Raw genomic sequence first — 20,121 nt, 5'->3', positions numbered from 1 at the left:
TGATTAAAAGCCATCTAGTTTTAAAGAATTAGAGAAAATATCTCTGGTACTTTTTTTTTTTTTTAATTTTTATTTATTTATTTATGGCTGTGTTGGGTCTTCGTTTCTGTGCGAGGGCTTTCTCTAGTTGCGGCAAGTGGGGGCCACTCCTCATCGCGGTGCGTGGGCCTCTCACTATCGCGGCCTCTCTTGTTGCGGAGCACAGGCTCCAGACGCGCAGGCTCAGTAGTTGTGGCTCACGGGCCTAGTTGCTCCGCGGCATGTGGGATCTTCCCAGACCAGGGCTCGAACCCGTGTCCCCTGCATTGGCAGGCAGATTCTCAACCACTGCGCCACCAGGGAAGCCCTCTAGTTCTTCATTATAAATGGAACAGATAAGGTTCACCTTTGCTCTCTTTCTAAATACTATTCCTTTTCTCTTGGAAAGTTTCCTAGCATGGAGGAAGCCACATGGTGTCATAAAACCTTTGGAACTGGGTTTGCCTTTGGGATAGAAAGAAGTTTCCTAGAGTGAGCAGTGCCCCGACACCAGTATGAGCTTGATCCCCAAGTCACTCTCCGTATGAAGCCGATGGCCGATTTTTAGGGCCATGTGTGCATTCTCCTGCAGGGTTCTCCCACCAGATGTTAGAAGGCAGTCACAATTTGGGCAAAATCTGGAAGATCTCACCCTAACTGGCAGGTGGACAGCATCTCAACGACCGAACCGAAACAGACACGTGTACCCATCAGAAGACGCTTGACGCTCTGAATATGGAAGAAGCAATAAGAGTTAGAAGAAACGCCGGCCTCCAAGGCCGTGGCGGGCTGCCAGGTATTTTCTGACTTCACACCAGTTCAGTGGACGCGTCTCTGGAGCCACGTAAACTGCTGTTCGTCCTTCCAACATGAGGTGTTTTCCTTTTAGGACGTGGGTGTTTCATTTAGAACATTTGGCATTTTCTTCCAGGTCCTTATTTTTAACAATCTTTTGGTTTTAAAAAGTGCTTTCTTTAAAAAATGTGAATATGTAGGTGCAATCATGGCTCATTCCCTCAGGCCCACACGCTCATTTGGAACTTGTGATAATTCAGCCTGTGCTGAACTGATTCCTTTTAGGGAAGTTACACTGGTCATAAATGGTGGGAAAACCACTTTGGCGGGAGTAGGGCGTTGTGGTGGGTGGTGGAGGGGAGACGTGCAACTTCTGAAAGTCGACAACAATTTTCAATCTCTGGTTCCACGTGAATCCCGTCCGGCTACCAAAGCCAGCCATGCGGTTTCTCCTAGATGGAAAAGCGCTGGTTGCCCTGACCTAGAACTCTGGCTTGTCACACTCTGTCGCGCTGTGACGGAAGCCAGAGAACACCATGTCTTAGAGCAGCGCCCTTGTAGGAAGATTTCCTTACATGAGTTGTTTCCAGTTGATGTGATGTCACCTCATCCGTGGATTTTAGCTCACTGCACGTACCATTCGCTCAAGTGACAACTTTGTAGGGGGCTGGAGGGCGAAACTCAACCACGGTAAACGTGCATTGTCACTCCAAGATGAGTCCCCATTCTAGGAATGCCGTGTTTCCATTTCATGTGTACTTTGGAACCAAGGAAACAAGACAGTTAACCTCTACAGACTCACAGAGGACAGCACTTGACATTCACAACTCTGTGTGTGTGTGTGTATGTAGAGCAGGATGCTGAACTGTCTCTCTCAGCGGGTAGGTTGGTCATACTTGGGCATTCGCCAGAAGGTCTCAGAGATTAGAAATAAGAAAAGGAAGTTTGCTGATGAACTTAAAATAAAAATACAAAATTAAAAACAACAGCAGAAAAAGAAAACCACTGTTTCCAAGAGTAGAGGAGATTCCAGTTAAGCCATCTTCTTCCAGGGTCCGCTGTTGGGTAATACAAGCCACAGCGATGATGGAAGCCAGTATTTACTGAGCACTTACTGTGTGCCAGGGGCTGTTCTAGGTCTTTTAACATGCATATGCCCACTTAATCCTCAGAACAGCCCTGTAAAGGAAATGATATTACTATCCCCATTTTATAAAGGAGAAACTTGGGAACAAAGTGAAATGACTTATCTAAGTGACACAGTGGAGCTGGGTTTAGACTTGAGGTACCGAGAGCTCCCGAGCCCGTGCCGTCAGTGGCTGTACTTGCCCTGCCAGACCTGTAGGATCTATTCGGTGAGCAAGGGAGAAAGACCAGGCCTCCTACTGACCTATTTGCGAGGAGGCTGGGGAGACTTCGGGAAGGAACGCAAGCTGGGATTCTGCTGGGCTGCAGGCGTGTCTGAGTAGATGATGGTCTGTTATTGGTTGCTCTCCTCTGATGGATTTTGATGCCATTAGTGCAGAAGCCATGTCTCCTTTTTCCACTATTGTATTTCCCAGGCCTAGCACAGTGCCTGGGGCATAGTAGGCCCTGGGTAAAAGCGTGGTGAATGAGTGAATCAAAGAATGAACCAGTGAATGAGTTGCCTGTTGTTCGGAAGACAAACGTGGAGTCTGACATAAGTACAGTCTGGACAAGGGCCACATCAGGCACACAGTTGGTTGAGACTCTGAACATCTGGAGGAATCAGCAAGGGCTTCCTGGAAGAGGGAGCGTTCCTGCTGAGCCTTGAAGTGGAGGCGGCTGAAGGGTGGCTTTTTGGGTGGGAACAAGCGCTGAAAGCTCAGTGTTTACAAGCTCTGGCCCAAGATGTCACAGACACGTCCCCTGCCGAGGGGACCACACAGGCAACATACTGAACAAACACCTTCCTCCTTGGCCTGGGGCTCCGGCTGGAGCATATTCTTCTGTCCAGCTTTGGCACAGATGGTCTCTTTGCACTGGCCAAAGATGCCCGCCCCCCCGCTGGCTCCTGCTCCCTCTCCCCTTATCAGCTGAAGATGAACTCCACAGAGCTCTCCTGTCAAACGACGCACAAACCATTCCCTTGTAGGGCAAAGGCTTGCAATTCCTTGCAACAATATTTCATAATTTATATATTTGATTAAAACCCGGAACCTGTGCCAGCAGCCTGCATAATCCAGCATATTGGGATCATTAGCTGCTTGTGTCACTTTTCTATTTTAAAACTTTCCATATTTGAACTCATGGAAGTGCATCCTTCACATTTATTCAACTTTTCCCATAAAGACCGTTTAGTAAGTCTCCATCATCTTTCATGTAATTAAAAAAAAAAAAAGGTCCCAATAAAATCCTTTAGGGATTACCATTTTATGCAGACCTTTAAAAACATTTGGTCTTTTCTTGCCAGTAATTAAAAAAACATCAAGACAAATGAGCGTTTTAGTAACGTGATAATTAGTTCAAGATGAGTGTTGTGACTTGGCTTCTACCCTTGCTGTTCGCCGTGCTCCCCCCGGGAGCCTGCATTCTCCGGTCCCGGGATGGTCTTATCCTTAGATTCCTTGGCTTGGTTCTCTTCCAGCTTCTCGAATTGCTCCTTCTCTGTGCTTTGCTCCTGTAGTTTTATCCGTCCTGCCTCTCTTTGCCCAGAAGGGTTTCCTTTGCCACCTGCAGTTCTAACAGGGACTCTCTTTTCTACAAGGGGCCTGATTTACGTGATTTGGGGGTGGCTGTCTTGTCTTTTCCTTTTTTAATTAATTAGTTAATTTTTGGCTGCGCTGGGTCTTCATTGCTGTGTGCGGGCTTTTCTCTAGTTGTGGCGCGTGGGTTTTTCCTCGCGGTGGCTTCTCTTGTTGCGGAGCACGGGCTCTAGGTGCGCGGGCTTCAATAGTTGTGGCACACGGGCTCAGTAGTTGTGGCTCGCGGGCTCTAGAGTGCAGTCTCAGTAGTTGTGCGGCACCGGCTTAGCTGCTCCGCGGCATGTGGGATCTTCCCAGACCAGGGCTTGAACCCGTGTCCTCTGCAATGGCAGGTGGATTCTTAACCACTGCATCACCAGGGAAGCCCCAAGGGGTGGCTGTCTTTTCAAATCCCTTCTCCTCCCCTCAGGGGTTGGCTGGTTGGCACGTGATCAAGGCACTGCCCATCAGGGTACCCCAGCTGTCTGGGTACAATCATTGGTCATGTGATAGGCACATTACCCATGTTGGGCCAATCAAAGTCATTCCCAGAAAGCCCCAGAAAGAGACACTCCCCTTTCATTGGGCTCACTGGCTCCAAGGGTGAATGTGACCTTTACTGGGTTCTGGGGGCCGCCATCTGCTACCATCTGGGCTGGTCTGCCTGAGGACGAAGCTGACATGGAGGAAAACGGAGACGAGAGATGGAGAAAGGAAGCAGATTCTCAACGAGAACGTAGATTCTAGAATGTGGATTCCCTCCAGGTTTTTCTTTTCATTGTTGTTGTTTAAACTGGTTTGCGTTGGACTTCCTTCCCTTGCAACAAGAGAGGCCTGGATAATATCTCTTCTGTCTGCAAGTCCAAATCCTTTCTGCTGTTTAAGAACCAAAGTTGTGGGACTTCCCTGGCAGTTCAGTGGTTGAGACTTCACCTTCCAATGCAGGAGGTGTAGGTTCGGGGAGTTAAGATACCACATGCCTCCTGGCCAAAAAACCGAAACGTAAAACAGAAGCAACATTGTAACAAATTCAATAACGACTTTAAAAATGGTTCACATCAAAAAAATCTTTAAAAAAAAAAAAAAAAAAGAACCAAAGTTGTCCCAAACTCAGACCAAAGAAGCGCTATAATGCGTTTTGCACTAGATACGTGCAGATTCTATTATCATAGAACCGAGGGAATCGGTCCAGGAGATCATTTTGCTTCAAACTAGTAGCATCTGAATGAACACAGATCATGGTTGAGAAGAGGGAGCAAACACACTTCTTCCTTCAACAGCACCATCTCCAGGCTCAGCTCGTCAAAGGCACAGGTGGTCTGCACACATGCCTTGGCACCCTCTCAGCTTCCATGGAACTGTCTCATATTTGGAGCCAAACTTTTGGAGCCAAAGTCTGAAAACCCAGTGAGTCAAACACTCATGTCACTATCGCCTGTGTCCGCCCCCAGACAGACTTGTTTAAACGTCCAGATGAACCAGGGGGTGTAATGGCTTCAGAAATGTTTAATTCACTCAAGCTAAAATGTGAAACATCTTGGGTATTAGTCCCATTGTTTCTAAAGAGAAACTATATGGTGAAGAAATGTATTACACAAGTAATAAATGTATAACCCAGCATAAAGAAGAAGGAAATTGTCTCATGTAACAAGAAAGCCAGAACTAAGTTCACTGGCTTGATGATATAACCAAGGATCTAGACTCTGTTTAAGTCTCAGCTCCGTCACTCTTAGCTTATTAGCTTGGTTCACTTGTCTCTTCAAGGTTCTAAGATGTTCCAACCTGACAGCACCCAGCTTACGAAGACGAGACTCCTTGAGAAATGGCTGAATCCAAAACTGGGGCCGGAGAAGTATCAGATGAGCTGAGAGCTCCTTGTGGTGCCAGAATGTAAAATTATGTTCAAAGGATGATGGGGACCTGTTAAAAGGACATAATAGCCAGCTTGTAAAAGCTTTCGTTGGCCAAATTTGGGACAGTTTGAACATCAAAATAAATAATGATAATAATAGATTATAAACAATTTAATAAAATAGAAATCCATGACTCCAAACTGATATAAAATATGAATAAATACGTAAATAGGGAGGAAACAGAGCTTTTCCTTATAGTAGAATGCTAACTAATAAACATGGAAGGAATGATTGAATTAGAAAAAAAATCAACATTTGGTAACTGTCATAGTAATAATTCAGTCAAGAAACCTCAGTGGATACTGACCACCTATGGGTGGAATTTTTATGAGGAACAGGATATTAACATAGTCTCAAAGTACCTTCCCACAAAATGCTCATTAAACACAAAGGGAAAAGGAGTAACTTGACAATGGAAAAATTTAGTATAATCAAGTGTTGAAAATTAATAGCAACACTAATGGAACAAATAAAAATCTTGTATTATCTGGTAGGAGGCAATGAAAAGAAAACAGCATCACTTCCATGGCCTTCCTGCCAAAAAAGCATAACCTGAATCTAATTATAAGAGGATACCAAACAAAGCCAATTTGATGGACATTCTACTCATTATGTAGCTTTTAATCTTTTAAGATGTTGAGATCATAACTGTCAAGGAAAGAACTAGGAACACTTCCCAATTGAAGAAAACTAAAGAGACAAGTTAACTAAACGCAGTGCATAATCCTGGACTGGATCTTTTTTTTTAAAATAAATTTATTTATTTATTATTTATTTTTGGCTGTGTTGGGTCTTCGTTTCTGTGCGAGCGCTTTCTCCAGTTGCGGCAAGTGGGGGCCACTCCTCATCGCGGGGCGCGGGCCTCTCACCATCGCGGCCTCTCTTGTTGCGGAGCACAGGCTCCAGACGTGCAGGCTCAGTAGCTGTGGCTCACGGGCCCAGCCGCTCTGCGGCATGTGGGATCCTCCCAGACCAGGGCTCGAACCCGTGTCCCCTGCATTAGCAGGCAGACTCTCAACCACTGCACCACCAGGGAAGCCCGAGGATCTTTTTTTTTTTAATAGAAGACATTATTGGGACAACTGGTGAAATTGTTATAAAAGACCTTATTGGGACAACTGGTGACGGGGATCTGAAGATTATATTGGTAGAATGTTAATCCCTAATTTTGATGGTTGTTTCATGGTTAGGTAGGAGGATGTCCTTGTTTGTAGGAATTACACACTGAAATATTGATGGGGTGATGGGGCATAGTGTCAGCAACGCCCTCAAATGGTTCAAGAAGACAAGTCCTTTGTTCTCTTCTTGTGGCTTTTTTTCTAAGTTTGAAATAATGTCAAAAGAAAAAGAAAGTAGGGCTGTTCCCTCCAGAGCAGCTCTTTTCATCAAGGAAGAGAATATTTCTAAGCACCTCCCCAAAGGTGAAGCCCCGTTGGCCAGACTTGAGTCACATGCTGTTCCTCCAGCTGCAGAAGAGGCTGGGAAGGTGAGTTTGTATCGCGGGAAGTGGGCTCTCCCCACAGAGAAGAAGGAAATGGGGCGGAGAAGGGCCGCACATAGGCAGCCAACGGTGTGTGTCTGCCTCATTCTGAAGTTTTCATAGTTGATTTAGGCCCTTTTGGAACCCAGTGCCGTTAGCAACAGTGAAACATTGAAGGGCCCTCGGCTGTTCATTCTTTGATTTTGTTGCTAGGCATTATTCTAAGGATTGGAGACTAAAGATGAGGAGAGTATTTTCTCAAGAAGTGCATGGGGGAGCCTTTCTCAAACTAATATTTATAGCACAGTAGAATCAGTGCAATTATCGCCGTAAGCCTGGGGTATTTTGAGAGCACAGATGAAGGGCAAGGGCACCTATCACACCCTTGTAGGGAGGGTGAGGCTGGAGAATGGGAGTGATGAGAATGGCAGCTGTGCTTCCTGCTGACATGGGGGTTAAACCATGCAAGAATTAACGCTCTTACATTGTAGAGCATATGTCTTTCCAATTTTGGTGCAGCGTCCCACTCAGTGATGGCAGCCCCATGGAAGAGGCAGTAATAGGGCACCGTGTGGGGAACTCCAGGCAAAGAGAACAGCCGGAGCAGCGGGCAGAGGTGGGGAAGGCTGGGTCACATAGAGGAACCTGCGTGCTATGCATTTGGCTTCTGAAAAGGGAGCAGTAAGCAAGGTGGGTTGGGGCCGGGAAAATTAAGAAACTTGATTGCAAAGCTAAGAAGCTTTGACTTTCTCCCATGTGTGCACAGGGAGCCCCTGTTCTGTAGAGGGGAGTGCATGGCGAGGATGTGTTTCCGAAGGGTCCAGCTAAGTAGTGTGTGGACAGGGTGAGATCGTGGCAGGGAGCCTCACCAGGAGATCGTTGTCAGTCTGGGCAGAAAATGTTCAAGGTGAAATACAACGTTGGGGATGGAAGGAAGAGGTGATGGGAGAGAGGACTGCACTGAGTGACCATCAGAGGGGAAGCAGGGTGTCAGGGAGGATTCGGTGTTCCAAGTGCAAGGTTGGTGTCATTAGTAGACACCAGGAAGGCAGGAGCACATTCTGGGTGGCATCCACTGGGGTCTGTGGGGGACATTACTCCTGTCCACAGCGGTGTGGACAGAGGCACCAGGACAAAATCGATCAGGCATCACACTGGGGTTTCAACAGAGGAGAGATCATGTATCCCGTAATCTCTCTGTCCCGCCGTTACCAACCCCTGCTGAAAACTCTCGGAAGGCTCCCCGTTGCTCGTAGGACAGAAACCGGTCTTTTCTGTTGCCCACAAAGCTGGTGACCCTCTTGTGCCTCAGCATCCATCCTCCCTCTGTGGACCTGCCACACCCATCTTCTTTCCGTCCCGTTCCTGGTCGCCACTGTATCTCCAACAGCAATAAGTAGATATTGAATAAACTGGTGCTGCTTCAGCCACAGGGCCTTTGCACATGCCATCCATGCATCCATCTGTAACCATCTTCCTTTCCCTCTTTGGCTACTCGGAGTCTACTGCCCTTTAGATGTCAGTTCAAGTGTCACTTTCCCAGGAGTACCTTTCCTGACATCCCTGATTAGGTCCAGTCTTTTGCATTCGCTTTATAGAGACCCGATTCCCCACCCCCCCACCTTTATACCATCCATAGAAGCAGTAATTTTATGTCAACTTGTGGGAATATTTGCCCGAGGGCCATCTCCCGCACAGACTGTAAAGTCCAGGGGCACAGTTCTTTCTGTGAGCACTGTACCCCCCTGTACTCAGCATGCGAATTGGAATTCTGTAGTGCTCAGTGAATATTTGTGGAATGAATGAATGAGGGAATGAACAAGTGCATATTCCATTGGCGCTTCAGGGAGGGCTGCTGAAAAGCAGGTTATGTTTCAGAAGCTCCTTCTAGGACAGATAGAATTTCTGTAGAAGGAATTGGTCTTCAAGGACCCAGCACAGACCAGGGCGGTGGTGGCGGGGGAGAGGGTCTTGATCAAAAGGAGTTTCTGAATGTTTAAGTGAAATAGGGAAATCGAAATCTAGAGAAAGAAAGGGTTTTAAGACCAGAAGGACAGTTAAGCCAAGTGTTGGAAGCACTCACATGTCAGGGTGAGGACTTGGTTGTTAAGTTGAGGGGCAACAGGGATCCTGGAAGGATGGGTCCGAAAGCTCCTCTTTGAGCAGGTGGACGTGGCAGAGAAACATGGGGGCTGGAGAGATGAGCTGGAAGCAGAAAACTACCTGTGAAGGATAGGGCAATAGCTTTCGTCCAACTTGCAAAGCACATGAATGGAGGTATTGTAGACGAGGTAATGCGAGCGAAATTTGGGTGGTGAAATTAAAGAAACTGGGCAATAGATGGGCAGTTTAAGAAGGAGAGGCCAGGACTTCCCTGGCGGTCCAGCAGTTAAGACTCCGCGCTTCTAATGCAGAGGGCGCGGGTTCGATCCCTGGTTGGGGAACTCATGGCGTGACTGAAAAAAAAAAAAAAGGAAAGAGAGGCCGTGGTGATGAGACTGTGAGCTCCTACGCCTCAGGTCTTTTTCACCCTTATCTCCCCAGTAGAAAAAGAAAGGTCTTTTTTCTGAAACTTTGCGGAGGAAACGAATTTGGAGACTGTAAATGCACAGAGAGGCCATAAAAGAGAGACAGTCTCACCCAGAGAGCTATTCCGTTCGGCTCATTCAGTGTTCTGTTGGCAACGTTTAAAAAAGGGAGCGATTTCTCATAAAATCCACATTTCTTCAGGTTGGCCTGCACTGGTCACCGTGTCCCACGTGGCACCCGTTGGTTGCGCTTAGGTGGCCCTGTTTGGCTGCTGTGAGTCCCCTGCCTGGTCTTACACCCAGAGGGGCTCACTCATCACCTGCCGGGGCTTGGAGAACACCTGAGTTGCTGCTCCCCAGTTTTCAAGAGGCTGCTTTTAGGTGTCCCGTGAAACGTTTCCATCAGTGCTCTCGGGGTACCCGGAACTGGGGGGATGGGAGTTCTGCCCCGAGGACCTTCAGTCCCCAAAGGAGTCTGATGAGACACAATTGATGAAGAGGCACACCGGCATTTCCAGTGCCTTCCGCTAGCACCAGCACTCAGGATCTTGGGGCAAAACAGATGCCGTGAAATGACTGCCAGGTGTAAATAATGAGATCAGGGCATGTGCGAACTTCGTAAAACTTTTATTGATATATTTATCATGCCAACATTTTTTTATCTAAAATTCAAATTCCATTTGAAAGGGAGGCAACAAACGAGCATTGGGATCCCAGGCGGCTCCTGGAGGAGCCCCCAGGTTCACGAGAAAGCACGCATATCCTCCAGCTACGTGATTTGATCACTCAGAGTTGCATTCTGGGAAACTCCTCCTAGAGAGCCCGGGCAGGATGTGTTTCGTGGGTAGCTGGGAAACAACAACAGCAACAAAAACAAAATAACCGCATCCTAAGACTTCTCAGAACGTCTCCGGCTTTGAAACTATTGACCCTCAAGGATCCCTCCCCACCCGATCTAGAATATGTGTGTGTGTATATATATATATATATCTCCACTGAAAAAAGATCACTGTTTTTGTTGCTTGTTGGCTGTCTCGCCAGCCCCGTAGGAGGGCCTTGGCACACTTGGCTCTACTTCTCGGTGGGATCCTGCGGACTCCAGCCGTGGGTGGACAGCCCTTCAGGAGCGTTTGGACTTGCTGCACGTTGGGCACAGGAGCTGACCCTTGGTGATGATGTACGCCCGGCCACCCAGCTGCTGCTCGCAGCCCTCGCAGACGAAGTGCTTTCGGTGCCAGGCCAGGTCTTCCACGCGCTGGAAGTCCTCTGAGAATATTATCTGGGGAGGGGAGCAGAAGAATCGTACAGCTCAGGTTTTGTCCCTAGTAGACAGGGCATGGGAGACAAGCCGTAAGATGGTGGTCCCTCGTCCCCCGTTCTTGTTTTGACCTTTCAATGCCTCAGTGGAGAAATCTGACATAAATCTAAGACAGTAAGTACAGTATTTGGCGAAGGTCATGGTTGCATCTTAGCTTCTGGGATCAAAAAAAAAAAAAAAAAATCCTCCGCTATTGACAGATTTTACGTATCTGGCATCTATGATGCTGTCTGGGCCAAATCCAAAGCCCGGTTGTGCTCTGAGATGGAATTACATACCCCAGTGAAGATGGCCTAACGGTAGCTGAGCGACCAATGGCCAGTCTTGAAGATCAAGAACACCCAGAGTCACTTGGGCTTGGAATAAAGTAACACTTTGGAACATCTATACAATCTGGTGAGGAACCAGAGAGCAGAACAGCATACTGGGTAAATGTGCTTTTCTGATTTTGGGGTCAAACAGGGACCAGGTGTGTGTTTTCACTTAAATACCAGCTGCATGACTTTGGGCAAATTACTCAACCTCCCTGTGCCTCAGTTTCCACATCTGTAGGATGGGGATATAAATACTACCCGTCCCATGGGGTTTTATGAGTGCTGCGTGTGTTGCTACAGATGGAGTACTCGGAATGGTAACAAAGTCAATGCTGTGTGATCATCACTGACCTCTCTGAGCTGCACTTTTCTGAAATGTCAAGTGGAGATAATGATTCTCTCTCCCTGAAAGACTGTTGTGACATGTAAACGGTACATCACATACAACATCTGTAGCACATTAGGATGAGGTGTTGTTACCGCGAGCATACTGTTGTCCTCACAGAAATGGGGTGGGTGGGACCAGGCCCGCTGACAGCCCTTTTCCTTCTGTAACATCCTTGCTCACACAGTTGTGAGGTAGGAGGATTACAGGCTCTTAACTTCACACGGAGACCAACACGTGAAAGGTGGGAGGAGGCAGATATTGGCTTAAAGTGAGGAAGACATTTCTAACCCTCGTATGTGCCAAAGATAAAGGTAGTGAGTTTCTCGTCACCAAAGGCATGCAAGCAGTAGTTATAATTGTCATAGCCATTATTGTCACTATTCATACACCTTAGAGTTTCTCTAGTCTAAACCCATGTTGGAGAGCTGAACCCCTTTCACAGCATCTCTAACTGTCGGATTTTGTTATGTTTATGCGACATGATTTTATTGTATCATCTTGTATTACAGTATCCTAAGACTCACAACAGCTTCCACTTGTTAGTTACTCAGGCCCTGTGCCAAGCATTTTCAGGCATGATCTCATTTATCCTCACAGCAATTCCATGGGATGGGCACTGTTACCCTCCCATTTGGTAAGTTATAAAACTGAGGCACAGGAGTTAGGGACCCACATGCCTCACAGATGCAGAGCCAGGTTTGAATGTGGGCCATCTACCTCCTGGCGGCACCCCATAATGTTCTTCTGAGCCCTTACTTAGTGCCAAGCCTTGTGCCAAGGATGAGACTTGACAGGTCCTCTGTGTCTGACCCATCCCAACAGGCCCGGGGGTGGGAACTAATTTCTGCCCCACTTTGCAGATGGGAAAACAGAGGCTGAGAGTGTGAAGGGGGATCTGAGCCTCAGTTTTCCTATCTGTGGATCACATCATCACGAAGCCACACTCCCCTGGGCCTCTGGGTCCCCTCCTGCAGTCTGGGGGTGCCCCCCCCCCCCACTGGTCCTCACCTCGTCGCAGCCGGAGCACCGGGGCCGCAGGCTCTCACAGTAATGACGGCCACACCAGGGTGCCCCGTCCTTCCAGAAGTAGATGAGGTCCACCAGCGGCTCGGAGCACTTGGTGCACACGAAGCAGGCAGGATGCCACTGCTTGCTGTAGCCTGCCCTGTCCGAGTAGACCACAGGGCTGTCGGCGGGGGCCACCCCCTTGCAGAGCTCACAGACCTGGAAGGGTGGGGGAGGACCCCCAGGACACAAGGTAGTCAGGAGTGCATCGTGACCTGGGTTCGAGTTTCGACTCCAGTCTCTTTACTTCCTGGGTGACCTTGGGCAAGTGACTATACCTCTCTGTTCCTCAGTTTTCTCATCTGCAAAGTGGGATAATAATAATACTGCCTACCTAGTAGGTAGTTGTGAGGACTCAATAAAGTATCGGTTTGGCCATGAAGTTCATTTGGCTTTTTCTGTAAGATCTTATGGAAAAGCCTGAATGAACTTTTTGGCCAACCCAATATTTGTTTACCACAGTCATTCTCACACTTTTTGTTCTCAAGACCCTTTAGACTCTTAAAAATTTTTGAGAACCCCAAAGAGTTTTTGTTCATGTGGGTAATAGCTATTGATATTTACCATACAAGAAATTAGAACTGAGGAAAAAAATTAAGTAACTATTAATTCATTAAAAAATAGTAAACCAACAGCATGTTAACATAAATATTTGTAATTAAAAATAACTATATTTTCCAAAACAGAAAAATTGAGTCAGAGTGTGGCATTGTTTACATTTTTGCAAATCTCTAAGGGCTGGCTCAGTAGAGGATTTCTCAATTCTTATAACTGTTTTAGCTTTTCATCATTTGCATTATGTGGTTTTCTTTGAAATATATGAAAAAAATCTGACCTTACACTGATTAGAAATTGAAAAAGGGAGGCAGGCATTTTAAATAGCCTTTCTAGATAACTGTGGCATATTTTTCTTTGCTATTACATCAAAATTAGACAAGTGTTAGTTTCTCAAAAGTTAGTTAACGTGGAGTCTGGAACCATATCAACCAACCTTTCATCCCAGTTACATTAAAACCCACTGGTCCACCTTGCACTTTGAATGGATCTTTTACCTATGTAGGATTAATTTTTAATAAACTTAAAATTTTAGAACAGTTTTCGACTTACAGAAAAATTGTGGAGATAGTACAGAGAATTCTCGTATACCCCGCACCCGCTTTCCTCTGTTCTTAGCATCTTACATTAATATGGTGTACTTGTCACAATCAATTAACCAGTATTGATATGTTATTATTAACTGAAGTCCAAACTTTATCCAGGTGTGCTTAGATTCTACCTACTGTCCTTTTCCTCTTGCAGGATTGGATCCAGGATCCCACATTACAGTTAGCGATCACGTCTCCTTAGGCTCCTCTGGGCTGTGACAGTTTCTCAGACTTTCCTTGTTTTTAATAACCTTGGAGGAGTACCAGTCAGATATCTGGTAGACTGTCCCTCAGTTGGGATTTGCCTGATGTTATTATCATGACTGCATTGGGAGGAAGACCACAGAGCTAAACGGCCATTCTCATCACGTCCTGTCCAGACGACATCCTCGATCTGTAAAATCTTTCCAGTCATTTTGGAGTTCTCACCTGCTCCTCAGAACTCTGATGATGAGGATGATGCTGGCCGTCATCTCCCTGGGGCAGTTGTGTGTCCAACTCAGGTGTTTTCCCTCCTGACTGACACCCTTACGGAAACCCGAGAGAGTTACTTTCCCTTCTAGACTTATCTCCCTTTTAAGGAGACCTATATTTCCCCCCAGACATGGCCAAACCCAGGTTCACGGAGATTCAGTGATTGCTGAGTAGCAATAGCTGACAAGAGGCAAAGCTGGGATTTGACCACAGGCCAAGCCTGACCCCAAAGCCGAGGTTCTTTCTGCTCCACCGTGCGGCCTTTCCATCAGAGTCAGCAAACTACGGCCAAACCCGGCCTCTGCCTGTTCTTGTAGGACCTATCAGCGTCGAATGGGTTTTACATTTGAACTCTAATTTAGTGAAATGTTTTCTCCCAAAAAAGAATTCCATTTTTCTCATAGTAGACCGGGGTTTTGGACTGAATGGTGCCCCTCCCCCAGTTAACATGCTGAAGCCCTGACCCCCAATGTGACTGTATTTGGAGATGGGGCCTTTAAGGAGTTCACTGAGTTTAAATGAGGTCATTAGGGTGGGGCCCTAATCAAATAGGACTGGTGTCCTTATAAGAAGAGAGACCAGAGATGGATGGCTGTCTCTTTCTCTCTCTGGGTGTACACAGAGGGGAGGCCATGTGAGGATACAGTGAGAAGGTGGCCCTCTGCAAGCTAGAAAGAGGGGTCTCCCCAGAACCCAACCCTGCCAGCACCTTGATCTTGGACTTCCAGTCTCCAGAACTGGGAAAAAAAATACATTTCTGTTGTTTAAGCCACCTGGCCTGTGATATTCTGTTATGGCAGCCTGAGCTAGCTAATACGGCCTGTATTACAAAAACCTGTCTTAATTATACTACTGTATTTTGAATTTCAAAAAAAAAATTGTGGATATTTATTTTCTCTCTTGTTACATAAAGTACCTACGTGATATCATCAACTCCAGCTCTTGGTCCACAACACCTGAGAGATAGATCACCTGGCCCTCTACAGAAAATGTTTGCTGATCCCTGGCTTGAGATGAACACTCTGTCTTACTAAGCACAAATTATGTGCCAGCCCAAATAGAGACATTTATTGTTTTGCTATGTAAAGATGAACAGGCATATATTCAGAGCCTAAACACTTAGAATTCTTCACATACTTTAACTGCATACTTAATATACTCTTGTATATGAAGAGGAAATAGAAATTAAAATGGTGGCAATTGGGGAAAGAAAACCAAATGACCAAATATGTCCGCGTACTGAGTGTGGTCCCTAAGCACAGTCGTGGTTGAGCTCGTGTCAGGTGAGGAACGTGTCTGGTTAACTGCTCCCGGCTGCCTGACGACGATGTTCCTTAGCACGTGCTGGATTTTTGGGTTCAGTTATGCCCACAGGAATGACGGGTGTGAGTCCTTCACCAAAGTGAAACCCTGTCCCTCTGCATGTGACTGAGCCCCAGCTCACCTGGAACTCATCAGAGGGTCTGAACCAAAAATAGGTGATGGGGACTTCCCTGGTGGTCCAGTGGTTAGGACTCCACGCTTCCATACCAGGGGGCACGGGTTCGATCCCTGGTGGGGGAACTGAGATACCGCAAGCCTCACAGTGTGGCAAAAAATTAAAAACAAACAAACAAAACAAACCAAAAATAGGTGATGGATCCGCGTTCATTGACTGTCACATCTCCAGAAGTGTAAACTGTCTGGTGAGGGCTGTTTGAGAAGCAAGTGAATTTTCTGTCTGTTGGTCTTTCTAAATTTCACAGAATGAAATTTCTGGCCCCTTTCCTCACACACAGAAGGGGCTTACTGTCTATCCACCACACCTGGTCGAGTATCACCAGGATACATCCGTGGGGCGCCTGAGTCCAAGTTTCCAGGTGTGCCTAACACAGAAGTGGGGAAAGGGAGGGATATAAATGCACCTGGATGTGTCTGGTGGGTACCAGCAGGCGCCCGCGACCCACAGAAGGAAACAGAGGGATGTGAGGTCAGGAAGCAGTTTGGGGGTGATCACGGGTGACTCTGAACTGTGGGTTGGGACTTCACTTTGGAGGTAATGGGAAGCCATTGCTGGCTCTGCAGGCCGGGAGTGCTGGGGTGTGGTTTGTACTGTGGGGAGATAACTCTGGGAGCGCTGTCTGAAAGGGCTTTGTCAGGAGCCTCTCTGGGGGGCGCCTCTTCCCTCGCTGTCCCCCAGCATCCCTGGCTGTGCACCCTGTTACCATCAGTAGCCAGTCCTTTTTTAAGCAAACAGTGTCATTGACATGTTATGAAAACATGCTGTCAGAGTAATGAGTCCTGTCAACATGCATCAGGAACCAATTTCTTCTTCTGGCCTCTGAGCTATTTTCCATGCCCCCTTCCCTGTGGTCTCAAAGGACAAGAGATCTGACAGTGTCTTGGCTCTGTCAGCTGGTGGCCCCTCAGCCACTAGGGGCAGCCTGACAACCAAGAGTCAGACTGCCCAGCCTGCCTGGGTCCTGTGATCCTGGTCCTGCCTTTCTCTGCACAAACTGATTCTCCTACCATCCTTGGAAGGGAGGTTTACAGTTTCTAAATTGCAGTGGATGGTTGAGCGGGGGGCTAGCTGTGTGACCTTGGGCAGGTTACTCAACCTCTCTGCACCTTAGTTTTTTCACCTGTCAAATAATACTCGGAACATCACAGGTCTGTTGCATGGATTAAATGAGATAATAGAATTAATGAACTTTACAAGGGTTCAGTAATAATTAGCGAAAATCTCCTGTTATCCCTACGAAGCCCTCCTTATAGAAAGTTGAGGAGCTAAATCCATGTCCTAAGATGACAAAGACGTCGAAGGCAGGATCTGCTTCTGGTTTGTAGGCCTGGGTTCCTTTCAGTAGCACCATGAGCACGTAGATTGGCAGGAGGTCATTCCTCCCACCCATGAGCTCTGTGTTTTTTCCATCTCTGTTCTTTCCCTCTGTGCAAGGCCAGAGAATCAAGTCATGTGAGTTTCATCTTCTCACTACCCCAGACTCAGCTACAATCAGTGCCCGCCTTGGTGGGCCTGCTCCTCTCCCTCGCCCATCCCACCCCCTCCAAGACAGCGTTCTCAGCCTCGAGTCTGCCCCAGCTTGCCTAGAGGGCTGATCAAACAGAGTGCTGCACCTCCCCACCCCGACTGTCTCATCAGTAGGTCTGGGAGGGGGCAGGGGAATTTTCAGACTCCCAGGGGATGCTGGTATGGTCAGGGGACCGCACTTTGAGACCCACTGTCATAGACTGTTTGAACATGACCTTATATAAAAACTCAGCACAAATGACATCACCAATTAGGTTCCGTTACAGCAAAAGCCAATTTGAATTCCTGGGATGCTTAAATTCTAGACTATTTTGAAGAAAGCCCAATGTGGTCATTCCCAGGCGACTTCCCCTCTGGAGGAGCCACTTTTGGTCGAGTAGAAGTGCTTTGGAACTAGGCTAAAAGGCACAGAGAAGACCATTGATCATTAGCATGTCAGTGGGTTCTCATTCAGACTCCCAACTGTCTAAAACTAGAGCCTTCTCATGGGAATCTGTCCAGCCTTTGCCACGTAACCTAGTTTGCAGACTCTGGTCCCTCCGGGGGAAGGAGCTGTAGCACAGACCTTTCATAGGTAGAACACATGTGATGTTTCTTCTGGTGCCACTGAAGTTTTGTCTTGCCCTGTTCAAATGGTGAGAGATTCTTCATCACAAGCGTCTAAATGAAACAGTTTGTATATTCTGTACTTTGGGCCTTTGTAAACACTTGCACTGAGAAAGCTGAGGAGCTTTCTAGATTCAGCTGCCTCCAAAGCTCAGACCCTGCAGGGCTGGGGTTCCCTCCGCCGTGATGTGTGGAAATGATGCCGGCAACTTCCTGGACCCTCCTCCAAGCAATACCCACATTCCCTTTCTTTGCATATGGTCCCGCCTTAGTAACTCGCTTCTGTAGAACAGAATGTGGTGGAAGGGACGCTGTAGATCCCTGAGGTAGGTCATAAAGGCAACACAGCTTCCACCGGCTCTTTCTTGGGAGTCCTGAGGCCCGCATCCTAGGGCAGCCACGCGGAGAAAACACGGAGATAGAGGGAGAGGCCGGGGCCCCTGCTGGTCCAGCCCTAGCCGCATCTGTCTTCCGAGCATCAAGGCCAGATGTCAAGGACAGCGACAAGCTCTCCCCCTGAGCCCTGCCCCGACTGCCGATCTGTGAGAAAACAGACATCTTGGAACAGGTGTTCCAATCTGCTGCATCTCAGGGTGGTTTGCTGTGCGGCCCCAGGTAACAGGAGCGGCACACGTGGACACGCAGAGTTATTCAGGCTTCTGAAATGGAAGTCACCAAGACACAGAGTGTTTCAGGAAGCAGCAGATTCAGGACAGTGGCCCCGGGTTCCACAGCCAAAGAGCTGTGTCTCCAGGGATGAGCCACACTGGCCTTCAGGGACGGATCTGCAGATATTGAGAGCCCTGTAAACCAGCCGTAATCCGTCTGCCGCGGTTGCCAGCAGCTCTGTGCCAATCATGCGGTTCTTTTCTGGAAGGCCCTTATCCAAAGGCCTCCCCAGTCTAAACCCAGATTGCCTTGTGAAAAGCTCACCATTACAATACAGTAAATATTGACTGAAGGGCCTTGAATTCAGGCACTGTGTTCTTTCCAACACAAATACTCAACAATTTATTTATAAACAGCATCTCTCCATTTCCTCTTATGGCGATTATTCACCATCTTTGCTTTGCAGCCTCGTGTATCGGGAGTGTTTTGGGTTTTTTTTTCCTCTCTTCTGGCCCAGTGTCATGGCTGGCATCTTTAGCCTCTTGCGTTCTCTTGCCCCACACGGGCATCTTCCCGAGGTTCCTTACGGTGCAGAATAGGTGGGTGGCCGCAGGCGCTGCGGTTAGGGTCCCGGCCTTTGCACGAGGTCCCGACGTAGCTTCATCTGGGGGGATCGCTGAGCCTCAGTTTCCGCATCTGTGACACAAGGTGGGCCCTGATCATGGGAAGTGCTTTGCACGTGGGGTCAGTGCTGTGGGCCCACCCGTGCTTTGTCTCCCGCATCTTCTAGGGGCAGGTCCTTGAGGAGGGGGCTCTCTCCCAAGCGAGGCAGGATGTCAGGCGTTTCTAACCGCATCTCACTCACTGGTTATCTGGTGAAGGGGGAGGATGGGGCCAGGAAGGCTTCCCAAATGCGACACTTGGGAGAGAGAACGTCAGCCTGGGGTGTTCTCGAATCCGGCTTTGACGGGTGTATCCCTACAACGGGAAGCTGCTGAGTAGGGACAAGGCTTACGTGTGGTCACCTCTGTTGCAGAGGCCTCGCAAGGTGTCTGGGCCACACGGGGGCTCTGGAAGCGGGAGCTTCCGTCCTTTGGAGTCTGTGCGGGGTTTGAGGTGAGGCAGGCCTGAGTTCCAGTTCTGGCTTCATGGCTCACCGGCTAGACGACTAGAGACGGGGATGATACATCTTGCCGGGTAGTTCTTGGGATTGAATAAAACAACCGTGCGAAGCGTCTGGCGTGCTGCCTGGCACAGTGTAGGTCGTCAGCGAATGGCAGATGACACTATCCTCGGAATCAGCATCGTCACCAAGTAACCTCCAGCAGCATAATAAAACTGAACAAAGCCCTGGTCATTCATAAACAGTGAAAACCATTTTTTACGGCTCTTCTAGTTCCAGGGTCAGCAAAGTACATCCCTGGGGCCAGATCCAGCCTGCTGCCTGCTTTTGCAAATAAAGTTTTATTGGGACACAGCCCTGGTCATCTGTTGAGATATTGTCTTTGGCTGCGTCAGTGCCACAAGGACAGAGGCCAGTGGTTATGACTGAGACCTCGTGGCTCGTAAAGCCTAAAATATTCACAGTCTGCCCTTTATAGGAAAAGTTTGCCAACCCCTGTTTTAGTCAATGGACTATTACGTAGACCACTTTGGGGGAAAAAAAAAAAAAAAGATAGTTGTGAAGCCTCATGTGGCAACACGGCAAAGTATTTATAGTATGAAAAGTAGGATA

General features: G+C 47.7%; 2 protein-coding genes across 4 annotated transcripts in view; one reads left to right on the top strand and one right to left on the bottom strand.

The window, feature by feature from the left end:
- SSUH2 (ssu-2 homolog) overlaps positions 1–20,121 on the top strand; it is a 240,647-nt gene that overhangs the window by 66,559 nt on the left and 153,967 nt on the right. The gene's annotated exons all lie outside the window — the stretch shown is intronic.
- Positions 10,046–20,121, bottom strand: part of LMCD1 (LIM and cysteine rich domains 1) — a 58,476-nt gene continuing 48,400 nt past the window's right edge. The window contains exons 5-6 of one of the 2 annotated variants that reach the window (XM_059940255.1): positions 12,468–12,683; positions 10,046–10,718 (exon numbers count right to left, since the gene is read on the bottom strand). In XM_059940255.1, the coding sequence (XP_059796238.1) occupies positions 10,560–10,718; positions 12,468–12,683 (375 nt within the window). In that variant the 3' untranslated portion in view covers positions 10,046–10,559. The remainder of the gene's footprint in view (positions 10,719–12,467; positions 12,684–20,121) is intronic. The other variant, XM_059940256.1, reaches the window with a different exon arrangement.

This window comes from Balaenoptera ricei, chromosome 11, assembly GCF_028023285.1.
Source record: "Balaenoptera ricei isolate mBalRic1 chromosome 11, mBalRic1.hap2, whole genome shotgun sequence".
NCBI lineage: Eukaryota > Metazoa > Chordata > Mammalia > Artiodactyla > Balaenopteridae > Balaenoptera > Balaenoptera ricei.
Note: the sequence above shows the minus strand (reverse complement) of the source record. Positions and strands in the feature narration are given on the sequence as shown.